At 36.3% G+C, this 27,601-nt stretch overlaps 1 protein-coding gene across 1 annotated transcript in view; it reads left to right on the top strand.

Moving 5' to 3' along the window:
* Positions 1–344: 344 nt before the first annotated feature.
* The window catches only part of ntrk1 (neurotrophic tyrosine kinase, receptor, type 1), a 67,109-nt gene continuing 39,852 nt past the window's right edge, over positions 345–27,601 (top strand). Inside the window, exons 1-6 of the mRNA XM_056475756.1 lie at positions 345–609; positions 15,954–16,028; positions 16,336–16,407; positions 24,269–24,337; positions 24,529–24,680; positions 26,746–26,888. Coding sequence (XP_056331731.1) covers positions 431–609; positions 15,954–16,028; positions 16,336–16,407; positions 24,269–24,337; positions 24,529–24,680; positions 26,746–26,888 — 690 coding nt within the window. The 5' untranslated portion in view covers positions 345–430. The remainder of the gene's footprint in view (positions 610–15,953; positions 16,029–16,335; positions 16,408–24,268; positions 24,338–24,528; positions 24,681–26,745; positions 26,889–27,601) is intronic.

Raw genomic sequence — 27,601 nt, forward strand, 5'->3', positions numbered from 1 at the left:
AGAGTGATGAATTTTGAGTTCTGATCTCAAAGTTCACAGTAAGCTCTAACAGGTGGATCCCATCATCCACATCCACCTGCAGCTCACAGATCAGGCTAACCCATTCCCTTCTGAGAGTGTCACTGAGGTGTCTGATGACCATTACTCTCTCTCTCTCTCTCTCATCTCACACTCTCACTCAACTAATGGACTGTTTTTGCCCCTCCCCTCCGTTTCTCCATCTCGGACTGGGAGGTAGTGAGAGGAGGAGAGGAGGCAACAGCCCACCGTTCCCCAGGGCCCTGCTACACGGCTCAATAGCTCAGCTCCTGGATGGGATCATAACCCTGAGTGCTGGCCAAGAGAAAAGCCGCTTCCCCTCACATCCAGAGTTGCTGCTTGCAGGGTGGAGTTTCCCCCACAGGATAACAAACTCACTCCAAACCCCAGCATGGCTGACTGTAGGGTGGCCCCAGTTGTGGGTTTTCTCCTCTTTTTGGTTGCACCGGTCTTGAGCGGATGCCCAAGCGCATGCCGCTGCTCCTTCGCTATGCTACAATGCCTGGAGTCAGATGGCATCACCAGCATCCCGGCGCTGGCACCACAGGAGAGTGAAAACGTCACTGAAATGTAAGTTGAGTCTGGAAGTATTCGGGTTAGTTTTCAAGGTTTAAGTTGATAAAATGTTGAGATGTTTGGGTAAAGTTGCTGAGTTTCATTATGAGGAAGTATTCTGGTTCGCTTTTGGTGAGATGATTGGGTAAAGTTGCTGAGTTTGGTTTTGATGAAGTATTCAGGTTAGTTCTGTAGGTTGAGGAGAAAATAAAATGTTGAGATGATTGGGTAAAGTTGCTGAGTTTGGTTTTGATGAAGTATTCAGGTTAGTTCTGTAGGTTGAGGAGAAAATAAAACATTGAGATGATTGGGTAAAGTTGCTGAGTGTTTTGCTTTGAGAAAGTATTCAGGTTAGCTTTTGGTGAGATGTTTAGGAAAAGATGCTGAGTTTAGTTTTGACCAAGCATTTGGGTTAGTTCTGCAAGCTTTAGACTTAATGAATAAACATTGAGATGATTGGGGAAAGTTGCTGAGTTTTGTTTTGACCAAGTATTGGGGTTAGTTCTGCGAGCTGTAGGCTTAATTAATAAACATTGAGATGATTGGGTAAAGTTGCTCAACTTTGACTTTCACCAAGAATTCAGGGTAGTTCTGTAGGTTTAATAAAATAAAAAGTTGAGATGATTAGGTAAAGTTACTGAGTTTGGAGTTGATGAAGTATTCAGGTTAGTTCTGAAGGTTTAATAAAATATTATTTAGAGATGATTGGGTAAAGTTGCTGGTTTTAGTGTTGATGAAGTATGCAGGTTAGTTCTGATGGATTAATAAAATAAAGTGCTGAGATGATTGGGTAAAGCTGTTGAGTTTGGTTTTGACCAAGTATTTGGATTAATTCTGCAAGCAGGAACGCTCAAAAAAAGATTTTTCCTACTTGTTCAAACTACTTATTTAAAATAAGCTAAATCAACACAATTCTTGTTTTTTGGGGGACAACTTAATTGTTTTGTGTTTAATACACTTAAATTTGTAAAAACAATGAAGTTAACTTAATCGATTTATGTTGAGACAACATGAAGGAATTGTGTGGAACCCAGCATTTTTACAGTGAATAAACGTTGAGATGATTGGGTAGTTGCTGAGTTTGGTGTTGAGGAAGTTTTCAGGTTAGTTCTGTAGGTTTAAGAAAAAAAACATTGATATGATTGGGTAAAGTTGCTGAGTTCGGTTTTCACCATATATTCGTGTTAGCGCTGCAAGCTGTAGGCTTAAGGAATGAACATAAAGATGATTGGGTAAAGTTGCTAGGTTTGGTGTTGATGAAGTATTTAGGTTAGATCTGATGGATTAATAAAATAAAATGTTGAGATGACTGGGTAAAGCTGTTGAGTTTGGTTTTGACCAAGTATTTGGATTAGTTCTGCAAGCAGGAACGCTCAAAAAAAGATTTTTCCTACTTGTTCAAACTACTTATTTAAAATAAGCTGAATCAACACAATTCTTGGGTTTTTTTTGGGGGACAACTTAATTGTTTTGTGTTTAATACACTTAAATTTGTAAAAACAATGAAGTTAACTTAATCGATTTGTGTTGAGACAACATGAAGGAATTGTGTGGAACCCAGCATTTTTATAGTGAATAAGCATTGAGATGATTGGGTAAAGTTGCTGAGTTTGGTTTTGACCAAGGATTCAGGTTAGTTCTGCAATCTGTATGCTTAAGGAATTAACGTTGAGATGATTGGGTAAAGTTGCTGAGTTTGGTTATGATGAAGTATTCAGGTTTGTTCAGAAGGTTTAATAAAATAATATTTAGAGATGATTGGGTAAAGTTGCTGAGTTTAGTGTCGATGAAGTATTCAGGTTAGTTCTGAAGGTTTAATAAAATAATATTTAGAGATGATTGGGTAAAGTTGCAGAGTTTGATTTTGACGAAGTATTTGGGTTGGGAATCAACACAATTCTTGAGGTTTTTTTGGGGACAACTTAATTGTTTTGCGTTCAATCTACCTAAAGTTAACTTGAGGGAAGTTGAAAGTAAAGTTAACTTAATCGAGACAACATGAAGGAATTGTGTGGAACCCAGTATTTTTACATTGAATAAACGTTGAGATAATTAGGTCACGTTGCTGAGCTTGGTTTTGACCAAGTATTCAGGTTAGTTCTGAAGGTTTAAGATGATAAAACCTTGAGATGCTAAGGTAAAGTTGCTGAATTTGGTTTTGACCAAAAAAAGATTTTTCCAACTTGTTCAAACTACTTATTTTAAATAAGCTGAATCAACACAATTCCTGAGGTATTTTTATTTGGACAACTTATTTGTTATGTGTTCAATCCACTTAAATTTGTAAAAAAAAAAAAAAAAAAAAAATTAAAGTTAATTTGTGTTGAGATAACATAAAGGAATTGTGTGGAACCCAGCATTTTATTTTTACAGTGAATAAACACTCAGATGATTGGGAAAAGTTGTTGAGTTTGGTTTTGAGCAAGTATTCGGTTTGTTCTGTGTTTAAGAAGATAAAATGTTGAAGTGATTGGGTAAAGTTGCTGAGTTTGGTTTTGACCAAGTATTCAGGTTAGCTTTTGGTGAGATGATTGGGTAAAGAAGCTCTGACTTCCATCGAAATTGAAAAAATGGTGAAGATGGATGAGTTTAATCAAAGTGATGGGCCTTCATGACTTGTTTGAAGAAATCAGTGCACTTGGCTAGTTAGTTTGTGTATGCGTTTGTGTTTTTTTCCTGGCAGACCGATCCATGCATGATCCATGATCCAGAATTTATTGTGGTCAATACAGTAATACAGTATTTTAAAACAGTACTTTAAATACAGTAGTCAACATTTGAAGTGGTTCATCACCTTTCATCAAGTTATGTTATAGCTACTGAACAACACCCATTCTTGTTTTATTAACAATCTTTTTATTGAGATAATTTTTATGTAAAGAAGTGACAATATAATACATCACAATCATATTTAAATCTTTGTTTTCAATTTAAAAGAATAACACAGGTACCATTCTTGTTTTTACGTCAATTTTGATCAAAAATTTTATCCACTGTGAATGTTGACTACTGTACATTTCATTTAAAGGGATAGTTCAACCAAAAAAAATGTAAAAAGAACATGATGTAATCATTTACTCTCCCTACACTTATTCCTGTAACCATTGACATCAATATTAGGAACAAAAAAGGAAGTCATTTTTTTTCAGCTTCCTTCAAAATATCTTCTTTAGTGCTCAACAGAAGAAAGAAACTCATAAAGGTTTATAACCAACTCGAGGGTTTCATTTCTTGGGTGAACTATCCCTTTCATTTGTAGAACCACAATACACAGAAGCAGAACTTTTCTCAAATACAAAGAAATCCTTGGAAACTAATCAAGGATTGCAGGAAAGTGGCCTGCTACATACAGTACATTTGTGCTGCTGAGCTTCTCTTTAAGTGCCCTTAAGAGTGTCAGGTATGTAATCTATTCTCGGAAACTGTGAGAAAACATCTCGTGTGTACATTTAGACAAATAAAACCCAGAGGTGCAAGATTTGTGGAGAATGTTGAGATCAGTTTCGTGCACTTCATTCAGAATAGTGTTTATATCGCTCAAGTGTATAGTAAGAGACATAATAATCATACCTTTTACAAAATCATGCAATCTCTTTCTCATTCCTTCAATCTCTTTCTCATCCCCTATGATGATAGAAAAAGCCTGTCAGTTTGTTAAATATATCACTTTACCATACGACATGAAAAGCTGATGTGCTTTTACACGGTTGCTGAGAAACGGTATGATTCATTAAGTCAAAAAAAGATCCTTAGATGCACCTGCTTTAAAACAATGCTGCAACTTCTATTCTATTAATGTGTTTTATGGTATTTCAGCTCATTTTATTTGCAATTTGGTGCCACTGAGATGTGTGTTACCTTGATGATGTATGTGGGTCACACTGTGCGCTGCCCATATCTGTGTCACAGAGGCTGAAGAGATTGTTTTTGATCAACTGTACGTCATTGGGTGCTTTTTCATTGCCCCAACCTGCATCATTATGCTGAAATGGCACACTTTGCTTTTTTGAGATCAGGCTTTCAGAATCTGGACCACTTGGTGCACTGGAAGAGATGAAAAATAAAAAATAAATGAAGCTCAAATTAAATTGAAAGCATTTTCATTGTATGAAATGCATGAAAAGAGCAGCTTTGACATTTGTGATACTACCTTCTGTTGTTTCATTAGTAGAAAATATGTTATATGAATTTGAAGTGCCATCGAAATAGATAACGCTTTCAGATTTACTCAAACATTTGACTCAAATGCAAATGGATTAAATTGAAACTAGATTCAATGCCAATGCACAGAAAAAAAGCAGCTTTGACATGCTGATATAACTCCTGTTGATGTCTATGGGGGCGGAAATGTCACACAAGTTTAAAGTGACATTAGGACTAATAGAAGACGACAAAATGTTTTCGACTGCAACTTGATTGACTCGATTTAAAATGCAAATGCCTTAAACTGAAACTCAATTCAATTTCGCTGGATGGAAAAGAGCAGCTTTGACATGCTGGTGTAACTGCAGTTGTTTTCTATAGAGCAGAGATGCCCAAACTAGGGCCAAAGTTGTCCCATGGTGATCTTTGATTTGGCCTACCATGCCATCTGAGAATGGTTTAGAGATTGCCATTTCAAATTTAATGTAACCTTATATTTGTTTGTTTTATTGTTAAGCTACAAAACAGCTATCTGAAATGAAACGTTTCAATGTAAACAGTGTAAATTAATCAGATTTAATGTACATACGACAGATAGAAGACAATGCAGAGACTTTGGTGAGTGAATCAAGGCAAAGGCAGATTCTGCTTGACAGCCCTGAACTCCATTGTGTTATAAATATGATTGTTTATGCTTTTATTGCAGCAAGTTAGAATTAACAAAAGATATACTGCGTTAGTTAATATAATTTAAAGTATTGTTTTCTATTTACTTTTATCAATATTATGAAATGATTTCGGAAATTACCCAAGGCAATTTTAATGTTAAATAGTTTAGTATTTATCTTTGACTCACGGTTATCAATGGTTTTTGGCCCTTAATATGAAAAGGTTAGGGCACCCCTGCTATAGACTCAACTGAAGCATATATATATATATATATATATATATATATATATATATATATATATATATATATATATATATATATATATATATATATATATATATATATATATATATATACACATATACATATATATACATATATATATATATATATATAATTTGTGTACACATGCATATACAGTGCGCAGTATATATAAAAACAACCTGTTTTGAAAATTAACATTTTATCCATTTTTCAGTGAACATTTAAACAAAACACTTTTATTAAACCGTTATACTCATTAAAATAAGTGTTTGGTCACCTGACATCTTTTATAACAGCAAGATAATACATTTCAATTTAAGTGAGGTGTTACAAAAAGTTACTAAATGCATTTTTAAAAAATAAAATAAAATCAACACAGGTTCATTCTGAAAACGTAGCCCTATATACATTTCTGGAAATCGCAAATTACATAGCCAGAAGTATGTATGGCTCCATTCCGTGTTTAAAACAATGCTATGGGGCGATATGACAGTTTACCTCAATATGGATGGCTTTTCCGCTATTACCAGTTTGTCCAGTAGCTCACCATGTACGTCGGGGGACTTGAGATGCAGAGAGAAGCTGACTGCGACGACGGGGTTTGAGTCTGGTAAAGAACGGTTTCAGAAAGCGGGTAAGACAAAAACAGAAGCCAAAAAATAAAATAAACAAGTAAATTACAGGGTGAGAATGTTGTAAAATCTGAAAATGTGGTAAAAATCTGACTCGTGAGAGAAATTTGAGATCTCAAAAAGCATACACACGTGGATTTGCAAAAACAAAAACTGCAAAAAAAAAAAATGTACCTCCTGGGACATATTTGGCGCTTTCCAGAAATGTATATAGTGGTACGTTTTCAGAAGCCTGGGTTGAATAAAATTGTTTTCAGTATTATTCCCTAACCGGGTGTACTAATTTTTGCACAGTAATCCTAGAAAATAAGTATTGAATGTGTCTCCATTTTTCTCAGAAAACATATTTCTGAAAGTGCTGTTGACCTGAAACCGGATGTTGGTAACAACCAAAGAAATCCATATTTGCAAAGAAAACAAATCAAATTAGTTTACAAATTAAGTTACGTGTAATAAATGATGCAGGGAAAAAGTATTGAACACATGAAGAAAGGAAGGTGTAGAAAGGCAGTGAAAGCCCAGACAGCAGCTGAATTCTCTCAGTAGCTCTTCAACCCCCCTGCCCTTCATCAGTATCAATTAACATTAGCTGCTTCAATCCAACATCTACATTATGAGGATGATGAAGATGAAACCGAAGTGGACATTTTAGCAAGACAATGATCCAAAACACAGCCAAGGAGACTCTTTCAAATGCTTTCAGAGAAAGAAAATCAAGCTGTAGAATGGCCCAGCCAATCACCTAACTTGAATCCAATATAAAATACAAATCTTTGAGCTAGCATCACCAAAAAATTATTTTAAATAAAGTATTAAATATGTTTCAGTGGTTCAGTAGTTTCTCTTTGTGTCATATTTATAACACAACTCATTTTTCAGATTTTATTTGTTTTATTTTTATGTGTGCATTGTTTGGGTTTTTACCAAAATCTGGTTCAATTCCATGTCAACAGCTCCTTTAGAAATATTATTTCCAGTAAAAAACATGACATGTTCAATACTTATTTTCCCTGCTGTATGCATACATGATGAGACTGTATTCTACAGTATATGCTTACAATGCCATCTCACAATGTCTGACATCATCACTGTATAAAGCTCTGCACAGTTGCCATTGTAATTTGTTGTTTGTCCCAGTACACCTGCTCAAGTCTAATTCTCTGAACTCCAGTAGACTCTCTACATTTACTACAGGCATTCAATCAATAAAGAGAACGCTCTTTCGCCGTGTGTTTACACAGAACACTTTGTACCCGTAAAAAAAACCCTGCAGCATTTGGCTGTATTAGTGAGATGGGCACAGCACAGAGGACCAGCGCTTCTATCAGGGAGGAAAACAAGAGACCATTACTTCATACCAGCGGCAGAAATACATCATTCATCATGCAGTAAATTCCATTCTGTGGATTGCTCGCGAATGCCCCCGCTGAAAACAATAGATGAAATATTGCCCACTCGACTCGATTCAATAAGCCAAGCAGTTTGAGATGTCGTCCCCACCTGCTCTGTAATTGCATTATGGCTCTCTGGGTCAATCAGATGCTAATAAATATCTGTTCGTGCTTCTCGAACAGAATCAACCGATTCCAGTGAAGTCCAGTGGAAATGTCTTTAGTTATATAAATATACAGCCGCATTATTACCAGAGTCACTGTATTGCCTCAATGCTGTGATCAAACTTTTCTTTTCTTTCTTTCTTTTTTTTTTTGAATTGGGACACTTCACTCCAAAAATGAACATTTACTCCCTATTTACTCATTCTGTTGAACAAAAAAGAAGATATTTTGAAGAATGCTGAAAACCGGTAACCATTGACTTCCATAATAGGAAAAAAAAAAACATTCTATGGAAGTAGATTATAGACTAAAACCTTTTTTTGTGGGGAATTAAAGGGATAGTTCCCCCCAAAAAATTCACATTTACGCACATTAACTCACTATAAACCTTTATGAGTTTCTTTATTCTGTTGAACAAAAGAGAAGATATTTTGAAGAATGCTGAAAACTGGTAACTATTGACTTCCATAATAGGAAAAAAACACACAAATACTATGAAAGTCAATAGTTACAGGTCTACAGCTTTCATCTGAATATCTTCATTTATGTCCAACAGAAAAAAAGTCAAACAGGTTTGGAACAAGTAAAATGGTCATAGTTTCAAGCAATATGAGAAATTGACAAATGTTTGAGAGCAACTCAACTGATGCAATCCAAAAAAACGCAGTGTAGATCATTATTGACTAAAACTTTTTTTGGAATTAAAAGGATAGTTCCACTCACAAAAAACAAATATGTATACACTATTTACTGACTATAAACCTTTAAGAGTTTCCTTATTCTCTTGAACACTAAAGAAGAAATTTTAAAGAATGCTGAAACAGATAACCATTGACTTCCATAGTAGAAAAAAGACAAGTCCTATGGCCAAAAAGCAATCTAGATGATTAGACTAAAACGTGTTCTTTTTTTGGAATTAAAGGGAAAGTTCACCCCAAAAAATTACATTTACACACTATTTACGTACTATAAACCTTTATGAGTTTCTTTATTCTGTTGAACAAAAATAGAAGATGTTTTGAAGAATGCTGAAAACCGATAACCATTGACTTCTATAGTAGAAAAAAGAACAAGTACTATGGCCAAAAAGCAATCTAGATGACTATAGACCAAAATGTTTTCTTTTTTTGGAATTAAAGCAATAGTTCCCCCCCCAAAAATTCTTTATTCTGTTGAACAAAAATAGAAGACGTTTTGAAGAATGCTGAAAACTGGTAAACATCGACTTCCATTATAGGGAAAAAAACACATACTATGGAAGTCAATGGTTACAGGTTTAAAGCTTTCATCAAAATCGGTCATAGTTTCAAGCAGTTTGAGAAAGGATAGATGATGGACAAATGTTTGAGAACAACTCAACTGAAGCAATCCAAAACAGCAATGTAGATGATTAGTAAATAAAAGGGATAGTTCACCCCAAAAATTACCATTTACACACTATTTTCTCACTTTAAACCCTTAAGAGTTTCTTTATTCTGTTGAACACTAAATATATTTTGAAGAATGCTAAATACCGGTAACCATTGACTTCCATAATAGGAAAAAAAAACCAGATACTATGGAAGTCAATGGTTACAGGTTTACGGCTTTCTTCAAAACTTGTTCATTAGTGTCTAACAGAAGAAATAAAGTAGACAGGTTTGGAACAAGTAAAAAGGTATAGTTTCAAGCAATATGAGAAAGGATAGATGATGGACAAATGTTTGAGAGCAACTCAACTGAAGCAATACATTAAGGCAATGTAGATGATTAGACAAACCTTTTTTTTTTAGGAATTAAAGGGATAGTTCGCGCCAAAAAAATTACATTTTCGCACTATTTACTCACTATAAACCTTTTACGAGTTTATTTATTCTGTTGAACAAAAAGAAGATATTTTGAAGAATGCTGATAACCAGTAACCATTGACTTCCGTAGTAGGAAAAAAAGACATCCTGTACTATAAAGTCAATGGTTACAGGTTTTCAGCTTTCTTCAAAACATGTTTATTTGTGTCTAACAGAAGAAACAAAGTCAGACAGGTTTGGAACAAGCTAAACAGTCATAGTTTCAAGCAATATGAGAAAGGATAGATGATGGACAAATGTTAGAGAGCAACTCAACTGATGCAATCCAAAAACAATGTAGATGATTAGACAAACCTTTTCTTTTTCTTTTAGAATTAAATAGATAGTTCAGCACAAAAAATGAAGGCACTATTTACTCACTATAAACCTTTATGAGTTTCTTTATTCTGCTAAACAAAAAAGAAGATATTTTGAACAATGCTGAAAACCGGTAACCATTGACTTCCACAGTAGAAAAAAAACAAATACTATGGAAAAAAAGCAATGATTAACGACTAAAACCTTTTTATTGGGAATTAAAACTATAGTTCAAACCAAAAAATTAATATTTACGCACTATTTACTGACGATAAACCTTTAAGAGTTTTTTATTCTCTTAAGCACTAAAGAAGAAATTTTGAAGAATGCTAAAAACCGATAGATAACCATTGACTTCCATAGTAGCTAGAAAAAAAATACTATGACAAAAAAAGCAATCTAGATGATAATAGACTAAAACTTTTTTTTAAATGGAATTAAAGAGATAGTTCACCCCCCCAAAAAATTACATTTATGCACTATTTACGGACTATAAACCTTTATGAGTTTCTTTATTTTGTTCAACAAATAAATATACAGTATATTTTTAAGAATGCTGAAAACCGGTAACAACTGACTTGCATAGTAGAAAAAAAATACTATGGTAAAAAAGCAATGACTATAGACTAAATCATTTTATTTTGGAATTAAAGGTCTAGTTCACCCCCAAAAATGTATATTTACTAACAATAAACCTTTATAAGTTTCTTTATTCTCTTGAGCACTAAATAAGAAATTTAAAAGAATGCTAAACACCTAAATGCTTAATTTTTTTTTAAATTAAAGCATTAGTTCACGACCAATAATTAACATTTACACACTATTTACAGAATATAAACCTTTAAGAGTTTCTTTATTCTGCTAAACAAAAAAGAATATATTTTAAAGAATGCTGAAAAGCAGTAACCATTGACCTCCATAGTAGGAAAACAAAACAAATACTATGGAGGTAAATGGCTCCAGGTTTACAGCCTTCATCTAAATATCTTAATTTGTGTTCAACAGAAAAAAAACAAAGTCAAACATGTTTGAAACAAGTCAATGGTGAGTAAAAGATGACTGTATTTTCAGTTCTGGTGAACTATCCCTTTGGTATACAACAAAACATTTTTCTGCACATGAAAATAAACTTATGTGATTTCGTCAAGAAGGTTTACAAAAGTACTTATGATATTAGTTCTGTGGTTCATTTGGTCAAGTGATGTCCTCGATTGACACTGATCCGATGATATTTATTTAAAAGAGAGATCTTTGAAGGGTACACACTCATGTATGCAGCGGAGAAAATAAGTATTGAATGTGTCCCCATCTTTCACAGCAAACCTATTTCTGAAGGTGCCGTTGACTTGAAATTTTCACCGGATGTTGGTAACAACCAAAGAAATCTATATATGCAAAGAAAACAAATCGAATTAGTTTACAAATTAAGTTATGCGTAATAAAATGAAATTACACAGGGAAAAGATATTGAACACATGAAGTAAGGAAGGTCTAGAAAGGCAGTGAAGGCCCAGACAGCAGCTGAATTCTCTCAGTAGCTCTTCAACCCCCCCGCCCTTCATCAGTATCAATTAACATTAGCTGCTTCAGTCCAACATCTACATTAGCAGGAGGATGAAGATGAAAAGTATTTATGACATTAGTTCTGTGGTTCATTTGGTCAAGTGATGTCCTCAATTGACACTGATAATTCTAGATGATTATATCGTATTTTTAATGTAGTTTTATACTTTCAACTATGCTTCTTCTACTGAACGCATTAATTCACATATAAAGAGAAGCTCTATAGTTCGATTCACAGAGCCATTACGAAAAAAACATTGAAAGTTTCTCAAAAAGAATCGGAGTCCTCATTCCTGGTAGTATTAAGTGCTTTTCAGTGAAACTGTTTATGTGGAATTGAAAAAGTAATCGATTTCAAAATACTTCACTGATGGTGCTTATGCCTTGCAAGGGCACAGCGATATTTAATTTACTCACAGAACTGGAATCGCACACACACACACGCACACACACACACACACGCGCTCACACACACACGCGCTCACACACACACACACACACACACACACACACACACACACACACACACACACACACACACACACACACACACACACACACACGCGCACACACACACACACACACACACTTCAATGACACAACATTCAGGAGCCCTGGAGTGGATATGAAACAAGGTTCCCAACCCCCCCCATATGTACTCAGGTGCACATTAAAGCATTGCCGGTTTAAGATTCTTGCAATGCAACCTCAAGAACAAATATTAACAAACATGGCAATGGAGCTATTCAAGTTTCAATACAAAGCTGAATCATTGCCAGGGAATACAAAACAAAGTTCAAAAACTATTTTAATTACAAGATCTAACATATTTTCACTTCAAATTAACTATATGGAAGAAACTGTATGTATTAATTGCTTTTTTTTTTGACTATATGTGAACAGCCCATTACAGAACTCCATGATTTCCTATGCTGCCAATGAAAGCCTGAACAATAATGAGAAGTACTTGGGGTTTTTGAAAGAAAAATGTGCAAGGGAATTCAACACACAGCCTCTTTGAATAGAATATTCTCAGAAAAGAAAAGAAAAAAAGCTTGGAAAAATGGCTGGAAGGGTAGATGAAGCAAGATGAATGGTTTCAGAAGCAACTGACTGCATTTTGATGATTAAAACTATATCTGAAATCATTCATTAATTTTCCTTCGGCTTAGTCCCTTTATTCATCAGGGGTCGCCACAGTGGAATGATCCGCCAGCTTATCCAGCATATGTTTTACACAGCAGATGCCCTTCCAGCTGCAACCCAGAACTGGGAAACATCCCTACACACTCATTCGCACACATACACTACGGCCAATTCAGCTTATTCAATTCCCCTATAGCGCATGTCTTTGGACTACCCGGAGGAAACCCATGCCAACACGGGGAGAACATGCAAACTCCACACAGAAATGGCAACTGACCCAGCTGGGACTCAAACCAGCGGCCTTCTTGCTGTTAGATGACAGTGCTAATCACTGAGCCACCATGTCTGCACCAAATAAATAGATCAGAATCATACAGAAAATAAGTGTCTTGATTCGCAACACAGAGAATGGTGCCGGCTAAGGACCAACCGGCACTCAACACAATCAACCTTCTAAGAAAGGATAAATGTTGGCACTGATGGTTCTTTATAGTTGAAAAGGGTTCTTTATAGGGCTGCACGATACTGGGAAAATATGCGAGATGCGATATTGATGTTCAGTATTGCCATAGTGATATTTCTTATGATATAAGTAACTTCATTCATTCATTCAACTTCTTTTCGGCTTAGTCCCTTTAATAATCTGGGGTCACCACAGCAGAATTTACCACAGCATGTTTTATTCCAGCTGCAACCCATCGCTGGGAAACACCCATACACTCCCATTCACACTCATACACTACGGCCAATTTAGTTCATCCAATTAATCTATACCATGTCTTCGGACTTGTGGGGGAAACCGGAGCACCCGTAGGAAACCCACGCAAACACAGGAGAGCATGCAAACTCCACACAGAAATGCTAACTGACCCAGCCGAGGCTCGAACCAGCGATCTTCTTGCTGTGAGGCGACAGCGCTACCCATTGTGCCACCGCACCATTATAACTAACTTAAAAAACAACATTTATTTATGTAATGATCATATTAAAATAAACTGGTAATAGTTATTTTTCCAAGCTAATTAAATAAAGAGGTTAGCACTGTCGCCTCACAAGAAGGTCGCTGGTTTGAGTCCTGGCTGGAGTGGGTTTTCTCCGGGTGCTTCGGTTTCCCCCACAGCCCAGAGACATGTGCTATAAGGGAATTGAATAAACTAAATTGGTCGTAGTTTATGAGTGTGTGTGTGTGAATGCCAGAATAGTTGGCAGTTCATTCCGCTGTGGCGACCTCTGAAATAGAGACTAAGCCTAAGGAAAAACTATATCAAGGTGCAGACAATTAGACTTTAAAACTCCACGAATGACCACAGACCTTGGCGGAAATTCTGATTCTTATTAGCTGTTATCATTGAACTCTTTTCTCCCTGCATTAGTATTTATTTTCAGCCCTAGATTCACCTAACAGCACCTGTTGCACTGTAAAGTCAAGACAACAAACATATTTATGTTGCTTTAACTTATTTTAAGAAGTTAATCAGGTTTCAACTCATTTTTATAAGTTATACAAAATTTAACTCAATATTTTTCGGATGACTGATGTAAAGGCTGATTTATACTTCTGCGTCAAGCGCACGCGTACGATCCGGCCCAGCCTTCCCACGGTGGCATTGCCCTCACCATGGCTGTTGCTGACGCGCACCTCTCAAAAAATGTAACGCGTCAAAATGACGCGTAGCGCAAGCTCTGTGATTGGTCGGATTGGGAGTGCTGATGAGCATGGGCAGTGCTGAAAGCAGCGAGCCCATTGGAGTGAGCGTTTACAAGTGTCGTGGCCCATAAAGAATGTCCAGATAGAGACTGTTTTGTGTTTACCTTATGATTAAAGTCGTTGCACGTCCAATGGTTCCCGCCTCTAAATGAGCAAGTGTTAGCTACGTGTAGTGTTAAGAAAAAAAAAACACCAGCAAAGAAACTCGACACAGAGGAACATAAAAACCTACTGCCAGCTAGTGTTTCGGAAGTGTTATTGCAGAGCAACTCAAACAGCGTGCATAAGTTTAAATGCATGACAACACGCAAGGCAGGTGTCGTGCTTCACGCCGATCACTTGACGCACAATTATAAACCAGCCTTAAGTTGAGATGACTAGAAACGTTGATTTGATTCAACAAAAAAAATAAAGCAGGAATAATTTTACAGTGTGGAGAGGTCAGAATGAAGATAAAGGCCTTATCTGATTGGTCAGATTTGGATCAACAACCTACAGTGGGCATACATCAACCAAATGCTTGGCAAATAAAATGTATTTAGTTTATTGCACTTTTCTGAAACATGGATATTGCATATAATATTGTTGCTATAAGATAATTTCCCCACACAGTGCGCAGCCCTAGTTCTTTAAAAGTTTTAAATGTTCTTCGCAATAAGATAATAATCTTTTTTAAGGGTTCTTTTCGCTGGCAGCTAGCTCTCTGCAACTCTCACATGGTCACCCACTGAAGCTAAGCAGGGCTGCACCTGGTCAGTACCTGGAAGGGAAACTACATGGGAAAGTGGTGTTAGTGAGACCAGCAGGGGGCGCTCAACCTGTGGTCTGTGTGAGTCCTAACACCCCAGTATATTGATGGGGACTCTATACTGCTCAGTGAGTGCCGTCTTTTGGATGTGATGTTAAACCGAGGTCCTGACTAATCCTAGATAAATTTGCCCATTAGCCTCTGTCCTCCAAACCATCCCCATATCATAATTGGCTTCATCGCTCTTTCTCCTCTCCACCAATCAACTGGTGTGTGGTGTGCGGTCTGGCGCAATATGGCTGTCTTCGCGTCATCCAGTTGGATGCTGCACACTGATGGTGGATGAGGAGATTCCCCCCAATGTGTAAAGTGCTTTGAGTGTCCAGAAAAACGCTATGTAAATGTAAGAAATTATTATGATGGCAGCCATATTGAGCCAGACTGCACACCAGCTAATTGGTGGAGAGGAGACAGAGTGATGAAACAAATTATGATATGGGGATGGTTAGGAGGCCATGATGGACAGAAGCCAGTGGGCAAATTTGGCCAGGATTAAACCCCTACTCTTTTCCAAGGACATCCTGGGATTTTTAATGACTACAGAGAGTCGGGACCTCGGTTTAACATCTCCTTCGAAAGACGGCGCTCACTGAGCAGTATAGACTCCAAATCAATATACTTATTAAGAACTGATCACTGAAAAGTTCTTTGAGAAACCAAAAAATGGTTGTTCTGAGGCACTGCTGATGAAAAACTAGTTTAATTTCAACCTGTTTTTCTTCTAGCTACATAGAGAGTCAACCCAACCTGGAGAACATCACAGATGTAGACCTCGCCAACTACAGAGAACTGAAGAATTTGTAAGTATGACAGTATACAAAAGATTTTCAAGTGGGTTAAGATGTATATGGTACTTACAAACATAAATAAAGAATTAGATATACGTTTACGGACAGGTGATTTTAAGTCAAGTTATATTCCTGTGATGCAAAGCTGAATTTTTAGCATCATTCCTACAGCCGTCAATGTCAAGAATCCTTCAGAAATCATTCTTATATACTGATATGTTGCTTTTAGAAGATTTCTTATTAATATCAACAGTTGTGCTGCCTGATATTTTGGGCGGAAACACAAAAGAAAGGTTAATGCTTCTCTTGTTTGTTTCAGGACAATAACAGATTGTGGGTTGGTGTACATCTCTGAAAATGCCTTTCAGCATAATTCCAAGCTGCAGTATGTGTGAGTGTTCTTTACATATAATAATGACCTTCCCACAATACACTTGGGTCCCTGGGCTTGTACCTGTCAATCACTTCAAATCCTCTTCCATTCTGATGAGTGAAGCTGCTTTATTGGTCTCTGGCGGTAAAAACCCAAGACACATTTAAAGTTAGTCGACCAAAATATGAGGAAAACAAATTTCCGCACCACATTTCCAGAAATCATTTGATGTCCTCCTTCCCGCTAAATCAAAAGTAAATTTGAAGAATTATGTTGTTCATTATCATCATGGCATCTACTGTAAGTGCTTGAGGAAAATCTGAGAATTTTTTTGGGTGGGAAATTTCCCAAAATCAGCTTGGTTAATGAGTATTAATTATGTGACGTGATATCCAGTAGCTTACTTTAACCACATGACAGAGGCTCTATCTGTCATCCATCCATCCATCCATCCATCCAACCAACCAACCATCCATCCATATTTCTTTAGATCCATGTGTTGGTCTGATCCTCCATTCACTTGTCAGTTAACTTATCTGTCAATACATCCATCTATCCATCTCTCAGTTCGTTCATCTGAATGGTTCCATGGATAGATGGTTTATCCATCTGTCTGTCTCTTCATTCACCCATCCATCCATCCATCCATCTATCCATCGATTCTTCTAGCCATCCATCCATTTATCAAAAAAATCAGTCTACATACCTCCATCTGTCCATTCATGCCTATTTATCATCCATCTATTAATATTTTATCCATCTGTCTAATGATCCATCTCTCCATTTATACTTTTTTATACATTTATTTTTTGATTGCTCCATCATTCTATTCTTGATCCATCTATCCATCCATGTCTATTTATCCACCATCCATCTTTCTGTTAATCTGTTTATTTGTCCATTATCTATCAGTCGATCCATCATCCATCTATCGATCCATCCATCCATCCATCCATCCATCCATCCATCCATCCTTTTTATTTCTTGATTGCCCAATCAGTTTCTTCTACATCCATCCATTCATACATTGGTCTATTTATCCATGGAACCATTCATCTATTTTACTATCTACATGTTTGTCTAATTATCCATCCATCCATCCATCCATCCATCTATCTTTTATTCCATAGTTTTAAACCTGCATTCATCCATTAATTTGTCAGTTAATTTATCTGTCAATACATCCGTTCATCTCTCAGTTAATTCATCTGTCTGTTCATCCACCCATCCATTTAGCCATCCATCCATTTATCCAAGGATCGATCCATCACTCCTCCATCTGTCCATTCAGCCATCCATCCATGCCTAGTTAACCATCCATCTGTCTAATAATTCATCTCTCCATCCATCCATCCATCCACTAACCGTTTTTCCATTCTTATGTCTATTTAATTATCCATCCATCCATCATTCTGTTTATCTGTCCATTATCCATCAGTTGATTCATCATCCATCTATCTATCCATCCATCCATCCATCCATCCATCCATCCATCCATCCATCCATCTATCTATCTATCTATCTACCTATCTATCTATCTATCTATCTATCTATCTATCTATCTATCTATCTATCTATCTATCTATCTATCTATCTATCTATCTATCTATCTATCTATCTATCTATCTATCTATCTATTCATCTATTTTACCACCCATGTTTGTCTAATTATCCATCCATACATTCATCTTTCTGTCTGTCTGTTCATCTGTCCATCCATCCGTCTGTCAATAATCTATTTATTCATCAAACCATGCATCTATTTTACTGTCCATATGTTTGTCTAATTATCCATCTATCCATCTTCCTGTATGTTCATCTGTCTATTTATCTGTCCATCCATCCATACATCCATCCACCCATCTATGCTCTATTTATCCATCAAACCAATCATTTTACTGTTCATATAGTTGTCTAACTATCCATCCATCCATCCATCTTCCTGTCTGTTTATCTATCTGTCTATTTATCTGTCCATCCATCTATCCATCTCCAATAAATTACCCATCATCCATTAATCCATCCATCCTTTCATCTTTCTGTCTATTCATGTCTATTTATCTGTCCATTTGTCAATCCATCCATCCATCCATCCATCCATCCATCCATCCATCCATCAAACCAACCATCTATTTTACCATCCATGTTTGTCTAATTACCCATCCATCCTTTCGTCTTTCTGTCTGTTCACCTGTTCAGTCATCCATTCATCAATGGTCTATTTATCCATCAAACCATCCATCTATTTTACCATCTATATTTTTGTCTAATTATCCATCCATCTGTTCAACTATGTCTGTTCATCTGTCTGTTCGTCCATCCATCAATCAAACCATCCATCTATTTTACCATTCAGATGTTTGACTAATTATCCATACATTCTTTCATCTTTCTGTCTTTTCATCTGTCTATTTATCTGTCCATCCATCCATGTATCCATCCATGGTCTATTTATCCATCAAACCATCCATCTTTCACCATTCATGTTTGTCGAACTATCCATCCATCCATCCATCTGTTCATCTTTCTGTCTGTTCATCTGTCTGTCTAGTTATGTGTCTGTCCATCTATTCATCTATCCATATATCCATCCCTCGGTCTGTTTATCCATCAAACTATTTATCTACTTTACCATTTTTATGTTTGTCTAATTATCCATCCATTCGTCTATTCATCCATCCTTTCATCTTTCTATCTTTTTATCTGTCTGTATATTTATCTGTCCATTAATCTATCATCCACCCATCCATCCATCCATCCATCCATCCCAAATAACAAATATGAATTTAGTACAATGAATTTTGTGCCAAACCAACTAAAAACCTCACTACTACAATCACTCTCCTAATAGTGGGAGAACAAGTACACATAACTATTTTTAATCACCCACTTTATAGCCAAAAGAGCTGACATCTATCCCCCCTCGTTGGGAAGATTTCTAATCACCGCCTTGACAAACACTAATAATATTAGCCGAAAGGTTGTTGACCCTTATCTCCACTATCTTGTAATCATTATCTCTCAGTGTGTGCGACATGCCCACTGTTGTTGATGTGGGGGGAAAAGCGGTCACATAGGAGGGAGGGGGGGGGGGAACGCGAGGGTTCTGGGGGAAACATGAGAGCATATCCAGCAGTCACCTTTTACTCGCCCACTTTGGCGTATTATTGACAACTGATGCATAATAAATACACTCCACTAAGGGTCCATTATCACGCAATCAATATTTCACAGAGGGCTGCGCGGAGGACCAGATGTGTCTAAGATCTGCAAGCACTAGGGATGTACAGTATTAAAAAATAATACGTATAAATGAATCTAGCTTTTTATCCGCTTGACTCATTCAATCGGTGCGTTTCTTTAATCTGCGGTCTCCCCTCCCCTCGACGCCAGTATGTAACGGCAGCTGCTATTCTCAGACGCTTTCTCCCTACGGTAGAATCGAGCTGTAATAGATAGGACCCGATGGCCGACCCATCTGACATGAACTTTTGGGAGTAGGGAAAACAAATATTTGAACCCTTGCTGGCCCCCATTAGCCCTGCCACAGAGAATCTATATCTGCAAAGCCGTTATCATCCTGTCATCTCTCTTTTTATAGCGTCCTAGAAAGGTCTCGCCAATTCAATTAGACAAGCTAACTAATATCTTTCAATCAGAAACCTTGAATCACAACATTTTCTGTGTACAAAGCATAAAACAAAACAAAAAAAGTCTGTGCTCAACATTACAGGCTTTCAAAATTTCACTTTTGTGATTCTTGTCAAAGGTTTTCTGGCCTGTCTGTGAGAAAGAGAGGAAATTTACTACTCTAATTAAGCCTTGAGTCCAGTGTCAGCCAATACAGAGAGATGATTGCCAGTTTTATTTAGAAATACAGTGCTGCTATGAAATATTCCGCTGCACTGAATCTGTCAATATAGTGGCGCTTGTTATTTCTGTATTCTGTGAGGTTACAAGGTTTGATCATGACACAATGGGCTCTATTTTAACCATCTAGGCGCAACGTCTACAGCGCATGGCGCAAAAGCATTAATGGCATCTCCGAATCTACTTGCTATTTTAAGGATGAAAAATACGGTTTGCACCCCAGCACATGGTCTAACAGGGTTGTGCTTATTTTCTTAATGAGTTCTGGGTGTGTTTTGAGCATAACGTGGATTAAACCAATCAGAGTCTCATCTCTCATTCCCTATTAGAGTCAGTAGCATTGCGCCATGGCACATTTGCTATCTACTTACTTTGTAAGTGGAAAAACTGAACACTTCACTAGTGAGAAAACAGTTAAACAGACCATCTGCAGCGAGGGTAAAGAACGAGCCTCCTCCATTTGGCCTCTTTACTTTTACTCTTTTCTTTACTCCTTTACTTTTTGGATAAGGAAACGGTGTTGTACACACTCCACTGAAGACATCCATTGTCCTACATACTTAATTTTGATTGTTAAGCGCAAAGATTTGTTTAATTTTTTTTTCTAAATTCAGTTCTTATTTCCAGAAAACGAATAAATAAACAATAATAATGAAGAGTGGTCAAAAAACTGAGTTATATCCAAACACACGTCCTTTTCTTATGCCCCATATGGTAATACATCTCCAAAACCCGACAGGTGGACAAATATTGGGGCTGCAACTAATTATATTTGAATGGATTATTAGACTTTCTTGTGTGTTTTACAAACTCTAAATGTATCGTTTTACTAGTACCTGTGTGTATTTACATGTCTAAAATATAAAATAAGCATTAGGTGGTTAAAACACTGCATAATTGTGATAACATGACACGTCCTCTGGCTCAGCACCAGGCAATGCACCAAAGCTCAGTTTGAATTTTCAGTTGCCGCTCTACGGGTAAACGAGTTAACGCTAACTTGTCATACTTGTCAAGCTGGATAACGAGTAAAACACCAGCACCAGGAACTTTACGGTCCTCACTTCAACACGGAACAAAATAATCCTACTTTAGTGATTTACCCTGCTGTTGAGCTCACTTCCTCTTCGTTCCTGTCTATGAGGCGCCGAACTCTGTATCAGAGCGCAAGAGAGAACTTGTTTACTCCACTCCACGCTCAACTCAAGTGTTTTTTTAATACTCAAACGTCCCCGTGTCGTGTTACACAAGGAATCAATTATGAAATTCGTTGCCAACTCTTTTAATAATCGATTTTTTATCGATTTAATCGATTTTTTGTTGCAGCCATAACAAATATAAACTTGTTTTTATTAAAACAAACATAAATATGCATATAATAAATAATACTGACAATAATAATAACATGATACAATTGCAAATTGTCATAAATAAACTGAAAAAAGCCCCTAAGGTGAGGCATGGAGGCAGTGATTTTTTATATTTAGGTATAAAATAATATTTTTGAAATATTTGAATCCTTTAATTTTTTTCATATGCAAAAATATTTGTGTATTGCTGTACATCCTGTGTGTATTAAGCAATGTGTAAGCATTTGGACCTGCACAGGCCCATAACTAACACACTCTTCTAAGGTCTAACACACTTTAGACCTGCTTTTAGTTGGTCAATAGTGTGTCTATTTTAGTTCCTCAAAATAGCAATGTGCAAACAATGCGCTTTAACACACCTCCTTTATAAACCGGCACACCCATGAGTCCACAAAGTGGTGCATATGGATTGGCCATTTAAACAATGTGGCGCAAAACCTGAAAATTACTGTTGCGCTGGTCTGAAAATAACAACAAATCGCGCCAAACATGTCTTGCGCCATGTGTATGATAGGGCCCATGCTGTTTATAGACATTAAAGATCCTTAATTTGTTGCTACTGTAAATTTTCTAAGAGATATGATTTAAGATTTCAATATAAGACAATAAAACTGACAAAAATCCCCACTTGCACTGAATGATTTACTTTAGACACGTGATATTTTAGCATTATTGAGATATTACTAGTATTTATTCATATTTTCAACAGTTTTATTTTTATAATTTCTGTTTTATTTGTATAAAGCTTTTCTATTTGAGTTTTTATAACAACTTAACATTTATTCCACTTTGTTTTCACTTTTTAACATTTTTTAATCCCATATTATTGTTTAATTGGAGCATTACTTAAATAAACCAAAAGGTTTCTAATAGTTTTAATAAAAATAAAAGGAAAACATTACTTGGAGCTAGGGGTGTCCGATATTCATAAATAACCCCTCTAAACTCTGTATATTTGGGGGAAAAAAAAATAATAATAATTCAATAATGTTCAATGTGTTTTTGACAAGCTTTTGACATGCATAAATGAATATGGCACTAAAACTGCCAGTAGATGTTGGCAAGTTCCAGTCCTAATAAGCGATTTATTTATTCATTCACAAAATTCTTATTAAAAACTGTATAACTGAATCATTAGTTGACTCATTTCATTCATAACAGATTCATTTAGGAATGAAACACCACAGTGTTGCTCTGACATGCGAAATGTTCTGCTCCTGCTTTGTTTGAAAGGGTTTTCATTTTCTAATACTGAGTCTATAATCTAACACATGAACTAAATTCTTGTTCACTGTATGAAATCAGTTAAAAGCTAATACATTTGCAATGCCAACAACATTTACAAAAATGGCACTCTTGCTTGTGTGATATTACTTATACTATATCATGTCTTATTAAAAAAAAGATGAAACAAGGCTCTTTTTGACTCTCTTATCTTAAATTATAGGCTTATTCTAACAAGACATGCCTTGGGCAAACCAATAAACAGTGATATTCACGCGTAATTAGATGTGAACATTTTGAGTTTACTTGCTTCATTCTCATGTGAAATTCACTTTACACTAGATGCAAATTTGCATCATGGGAGGTGCTTCTGTCTGTCTGTTGACTCCAGGTTTGTTGCTAAATGGCTAACATGGATTTTATTGAGACAGTAGCTGTGCTTTATATGCTTTAGGAAGGCTGATAAATGACATAGATTGAGTCCATTAGATCCTTTCAGAGGTGAGTTCATCAACTCCTCCAGAAACCGTACCTGGATGATGGAAGCTATCAGTGGTGCTTCCAACTGAGCCGGCCCCATTTTCAAGAACTGTCAGAAGGATTTTCCCTCGGGACACCAACAAAAGGCACTACGTCATAAAGCGGCGTGAATGGCCGACAAAATTAAGATTTTCCAACTTGAATGATAAGAGCGTCAAACGCATTATTCTCTCCGCCTCATTCGTGTGAATAGCATCGCAGGATGTCTTTTCGCATCTTTGCATTGTACCACTGGATCACATCTCACTATAGTTGTTAAATGTGATATTTAATTAATCTTGTCTCTATTTAACGACTCTTCAGTCTTTTGAATCTATCAGGAAACGTGTCACAACATCAGTTCACTGCTTCAATCTTTCACTTTCGCGCTTGTTTTTAGTAATTTTAGTGAAAACCCCAGATACTGTTGGTTGGTTGTGCACCATTTTTACCAACCAAGTTTGTCGACGCCATAATGACACAGATCACTCTGCCTATTCATGCCAGAGTCCCGCGGAAAAAGTGATTGACAGGTGGTAATTTGTGTGTAACTTATCTTTATTTATTTATGATTTGGTTATGGGTAAAACAAGGACCATGTTGTTCAGGTAGTTGAAACGGTAGGCTACAAATAATTAATTCATTATGAATTAAATAATTATTCATAAATATTTAACTCACCACCGCCTACAACACCCAACCCTAGCTCACATACTGCTAAAATAACAATTCTGCTATTAAGCGTTGACAATATATATCACACACCCCATCTTGGGTGTGTAGAATAGCAACCATTTAGAAATGTCCTAGCAACTTTCAATGCATTCTGAACGCAAGAGAAATCTTTATCAAGTATAAATCTACAATAAATATAAATCTTTTCTCTTCCTTTCCAGAAACCTGGCCTCTAATGCACTGACGCACATCAGTTGGAGGGTGTTCCAATCTGTGACTCTATTGAGTCTGTAAGTAGCGCACTGCACTCAAACACTGCTGTGCTCAAATTTACTGATTTATTCTGCTCAGCTGGTGATTGAGACTGAAAATGTGAATTTACCTCTGTCTGAAAAAAACCTCAAATGACAGATCTTAAGTCATATGCACATATTATTTAGCTGAAAGCATGAGAAATGTCAGCTACTTCTTTTTGGAACAGGATTTTGAGGGACAATCTGCTCACCTGCTCGTGTGACATTTACTGGCTTCAGCAGTGGCACAGAAAAAGACAAAGCGAAATTGATTCTCAGCAAAATTGCATTTACAACGGCAGCCAGATTCCACTGGATTCATTCGAAATGGATAACTGCAGTAAGTATGCCTATTTGTCCCTATAATTTTACTTACTTCAATAGCGGTTTAATATGCAAAGACAACAAGCTAGCCATTCACAGAAATGCGTACTCAATGTGATGCTGTGTGTTTGTGGGCGGAGTTATTAGGGAGACCATATGGCATCCGCTCATATTCAAGGTTTATTTGAAGCATGAGCAGGCTTCAGCATCATCATTGGTCCAATAGTTGAGAATAACAGTTGATCTTCTAGCTCCGGGGTCTCAAACTGCCAGCCCACGAGCCATTTACGGCCCGCCCACCTCCCTCCATCAAAAATATAATGCAATTCGGCCTGCCAAAACATATAGTTTTGAACCACTATCATTGTTGTGCATTGACATCTAGCCAATTGTGTTTTTGACCAGCCAACTAGTCGACATTTATAGTACTGCATTCAATTTAGTTTTACTTTCATTTTCTCTCAGTGTACGGTCTAGAGTAACACATGCGTTTTATTTCTGTGGCTGATTTAAACATTAAAATATATGTCCGTAAGGGCTCTATTCTAACTAAAGCTCTATTTTTGTAAATATTCATGGGTCATTTGATTATTATCAGTTTTAGACCACTTGTATTTTGTTGTACAAACACTTCTCCATGGCTTACACATTATGCTGGTGGTGTAACAAATATGATCATTTTTATAATATTCGATTCAATTGGTCTCATCTAATAGATTTTTCTTATTTTCATACACACACGAACCACAGATATATTACACACAAGAACCACAGACACGGTAAACGTGCTGATTTGCATTATCACTGGTGACAGGTAATGCTTGAAATATAAACGTCATGTCTGTTATCCCAAGATGCATCAATTACATCAGGTTTCCACTTTTTTTCTTGTGCTTGAATGTTAAAACGGCCCTGATATGAATTGTTAGTCACAGAAATAGTTATAGACCCCTGCTCCAGCTAATTTGGCTCTTTAATAGCGATATGGAATTGCATCTTTTGCAAAAGCGAACGCAGAATGTGGGAACAAGAGCAAAAGGGTAAAGACCGTAAGCACACAAAATTTAGGTTTCAGTTTTCCGCAACGCAATTCTAAAGGCATTTTCATTTTTGATTCATGCTCATTATCTTTCGGTAAGTGAACTTGTTGTTTCTCATTTAGTTATTTAGTTTTAGCACGTTATAATTTTACACACATTGTCAATTTTTTGATTTACGCTCATTATTTTTCGATCCACGACTATAATATATTTGGCGGGATTTTAATCCCATAAGACCATTTTGAAACTAATAACTATTTCAGATTAAATTACATAGTTTTCCTTAAAGATGATGATGAAACTAAATTGTCATGATGGTTACTTTACTACAGTACATACACTAGTGTTCAAAAGTTTGGAAGCAGTAAGATTTGTTTCACAAAAATAGTTTAGATTGTGGTGAATTAATGTCTAATGCATATTAATTAGTTTAATCTTAATTTTACGGGAATAAACATACACATCAGATTGTACAAATTCAAATTTTTAGCCACAAATCTGTCAAAATTAAATAAAAAAGTTACACAATTGTGATGGATTTTTAAACACATTTGAAATAAGTTGCTTATGCACACCCCTGCAAGTTTTTGATGAAAAATACAGTAACAGTAATATTGTGAACTATTATTACAAGTTAAAAGTTGAAAATATTTTCAAATGTATATCTAATTTTCAGCATCATTATTCTTTCACAGTGGCTCATGATCCTTCAGAAATCATCCAAATATGCTGATTTACAGCTGAAATTTTTTTATTATCAATATTTTAAACTGTTATTGGTGGAAATCAAGACCTTTTCAAGATGTGTGGTGTTTAAAAAGCTCAAAAGGACAACGTGAATTGGAAATAGCAAGCTTTTGTTACATTCTAAATGTTTTACTGTCACTTTCAATCAGTTTAAAATGCATCTATGTGAAATAAAAGTGTTAATTTGAAGAAAAACTGATGCCCCATTTCATACGCTTACACATTTCAGATGATCATGTTGTTCTTCTCTCTCCCCTATCATTTCCATTCTCAAAATGTTTCTGTGATCTGCAGGTGTTCCTGAGGTCATGATTGACCCACAGACAATAACCACTCAAGAAGGTGGAAGTTTGACATTTACCTGCAGGGTGACTGGAGTTCCCACACCAACAATCCACTGGAGAACTGAGCAGCTTCGGTCCAGCTGGACCCTGGAGGTACATGAGACATCTACAGAAACTGGCCATATCAGTATAGCACTGGATCAGGACTACTTGTTGGCACTGGCAACATAAAACACATGCAACACAATGATTAGATTCAACTTTATTGTCATTACACATCTACAAGTACAAGGCAACGGAATGCAGTTTAGCTCTAACCAGGAGTGCAATAGCAGCAAGTTCAGCATATAGGTATAAGTTATAAGTGCACTTTTAGAAAATTATGGGAAAAATGTACAGATGGATGTATTATAAACGTAATATACAGGTAAACTGGTTGTATGTAATGATCTATGATCTAATTAACTATGTAATGACAATAAACAAAGTACCAGTAAAAGCAAATCCAGTAAAGTTTGTGCTGAAGATACTCCTATTATGAGTGGAACCAAAAACATGTATTTGTGTGCGTTTTTGTAAATGCAAATGAGCTACTGCTCCCGCCCACCTTTTCAGAAGAGGGCGGAGCCTTTATAGATTATACCTACATTGCTCTGGCAACAACAAACAAATCACTGGCATGTGTTTTAAAGCCTTGTCAATTTAAAGTCCTAATATTCAGCTTTCTGACACACACACACACACACACACAAAAGTGTGAAAGTAGGTCACCTCAATTTAGTGTGAGAAAAAGTACATAAAAACACACACGTTCACATAATGTTGGGTATGTCTGCGAATTTGAACTGTTAAAGGGATAATTCACC

This window comes from Danio aesculapii, chromosome 16, assembly GCF_903798145.1.
Source record: "Danio aesculapii chromosome 16, fDanAes4.1, whole genome shotgun sequence".
Lineage (NCBI taxonomy): Eukaryota > Metazoa > Chordata > Actinopteri > Cypriniformes > Danionidae > Danio > Danio aesculapii.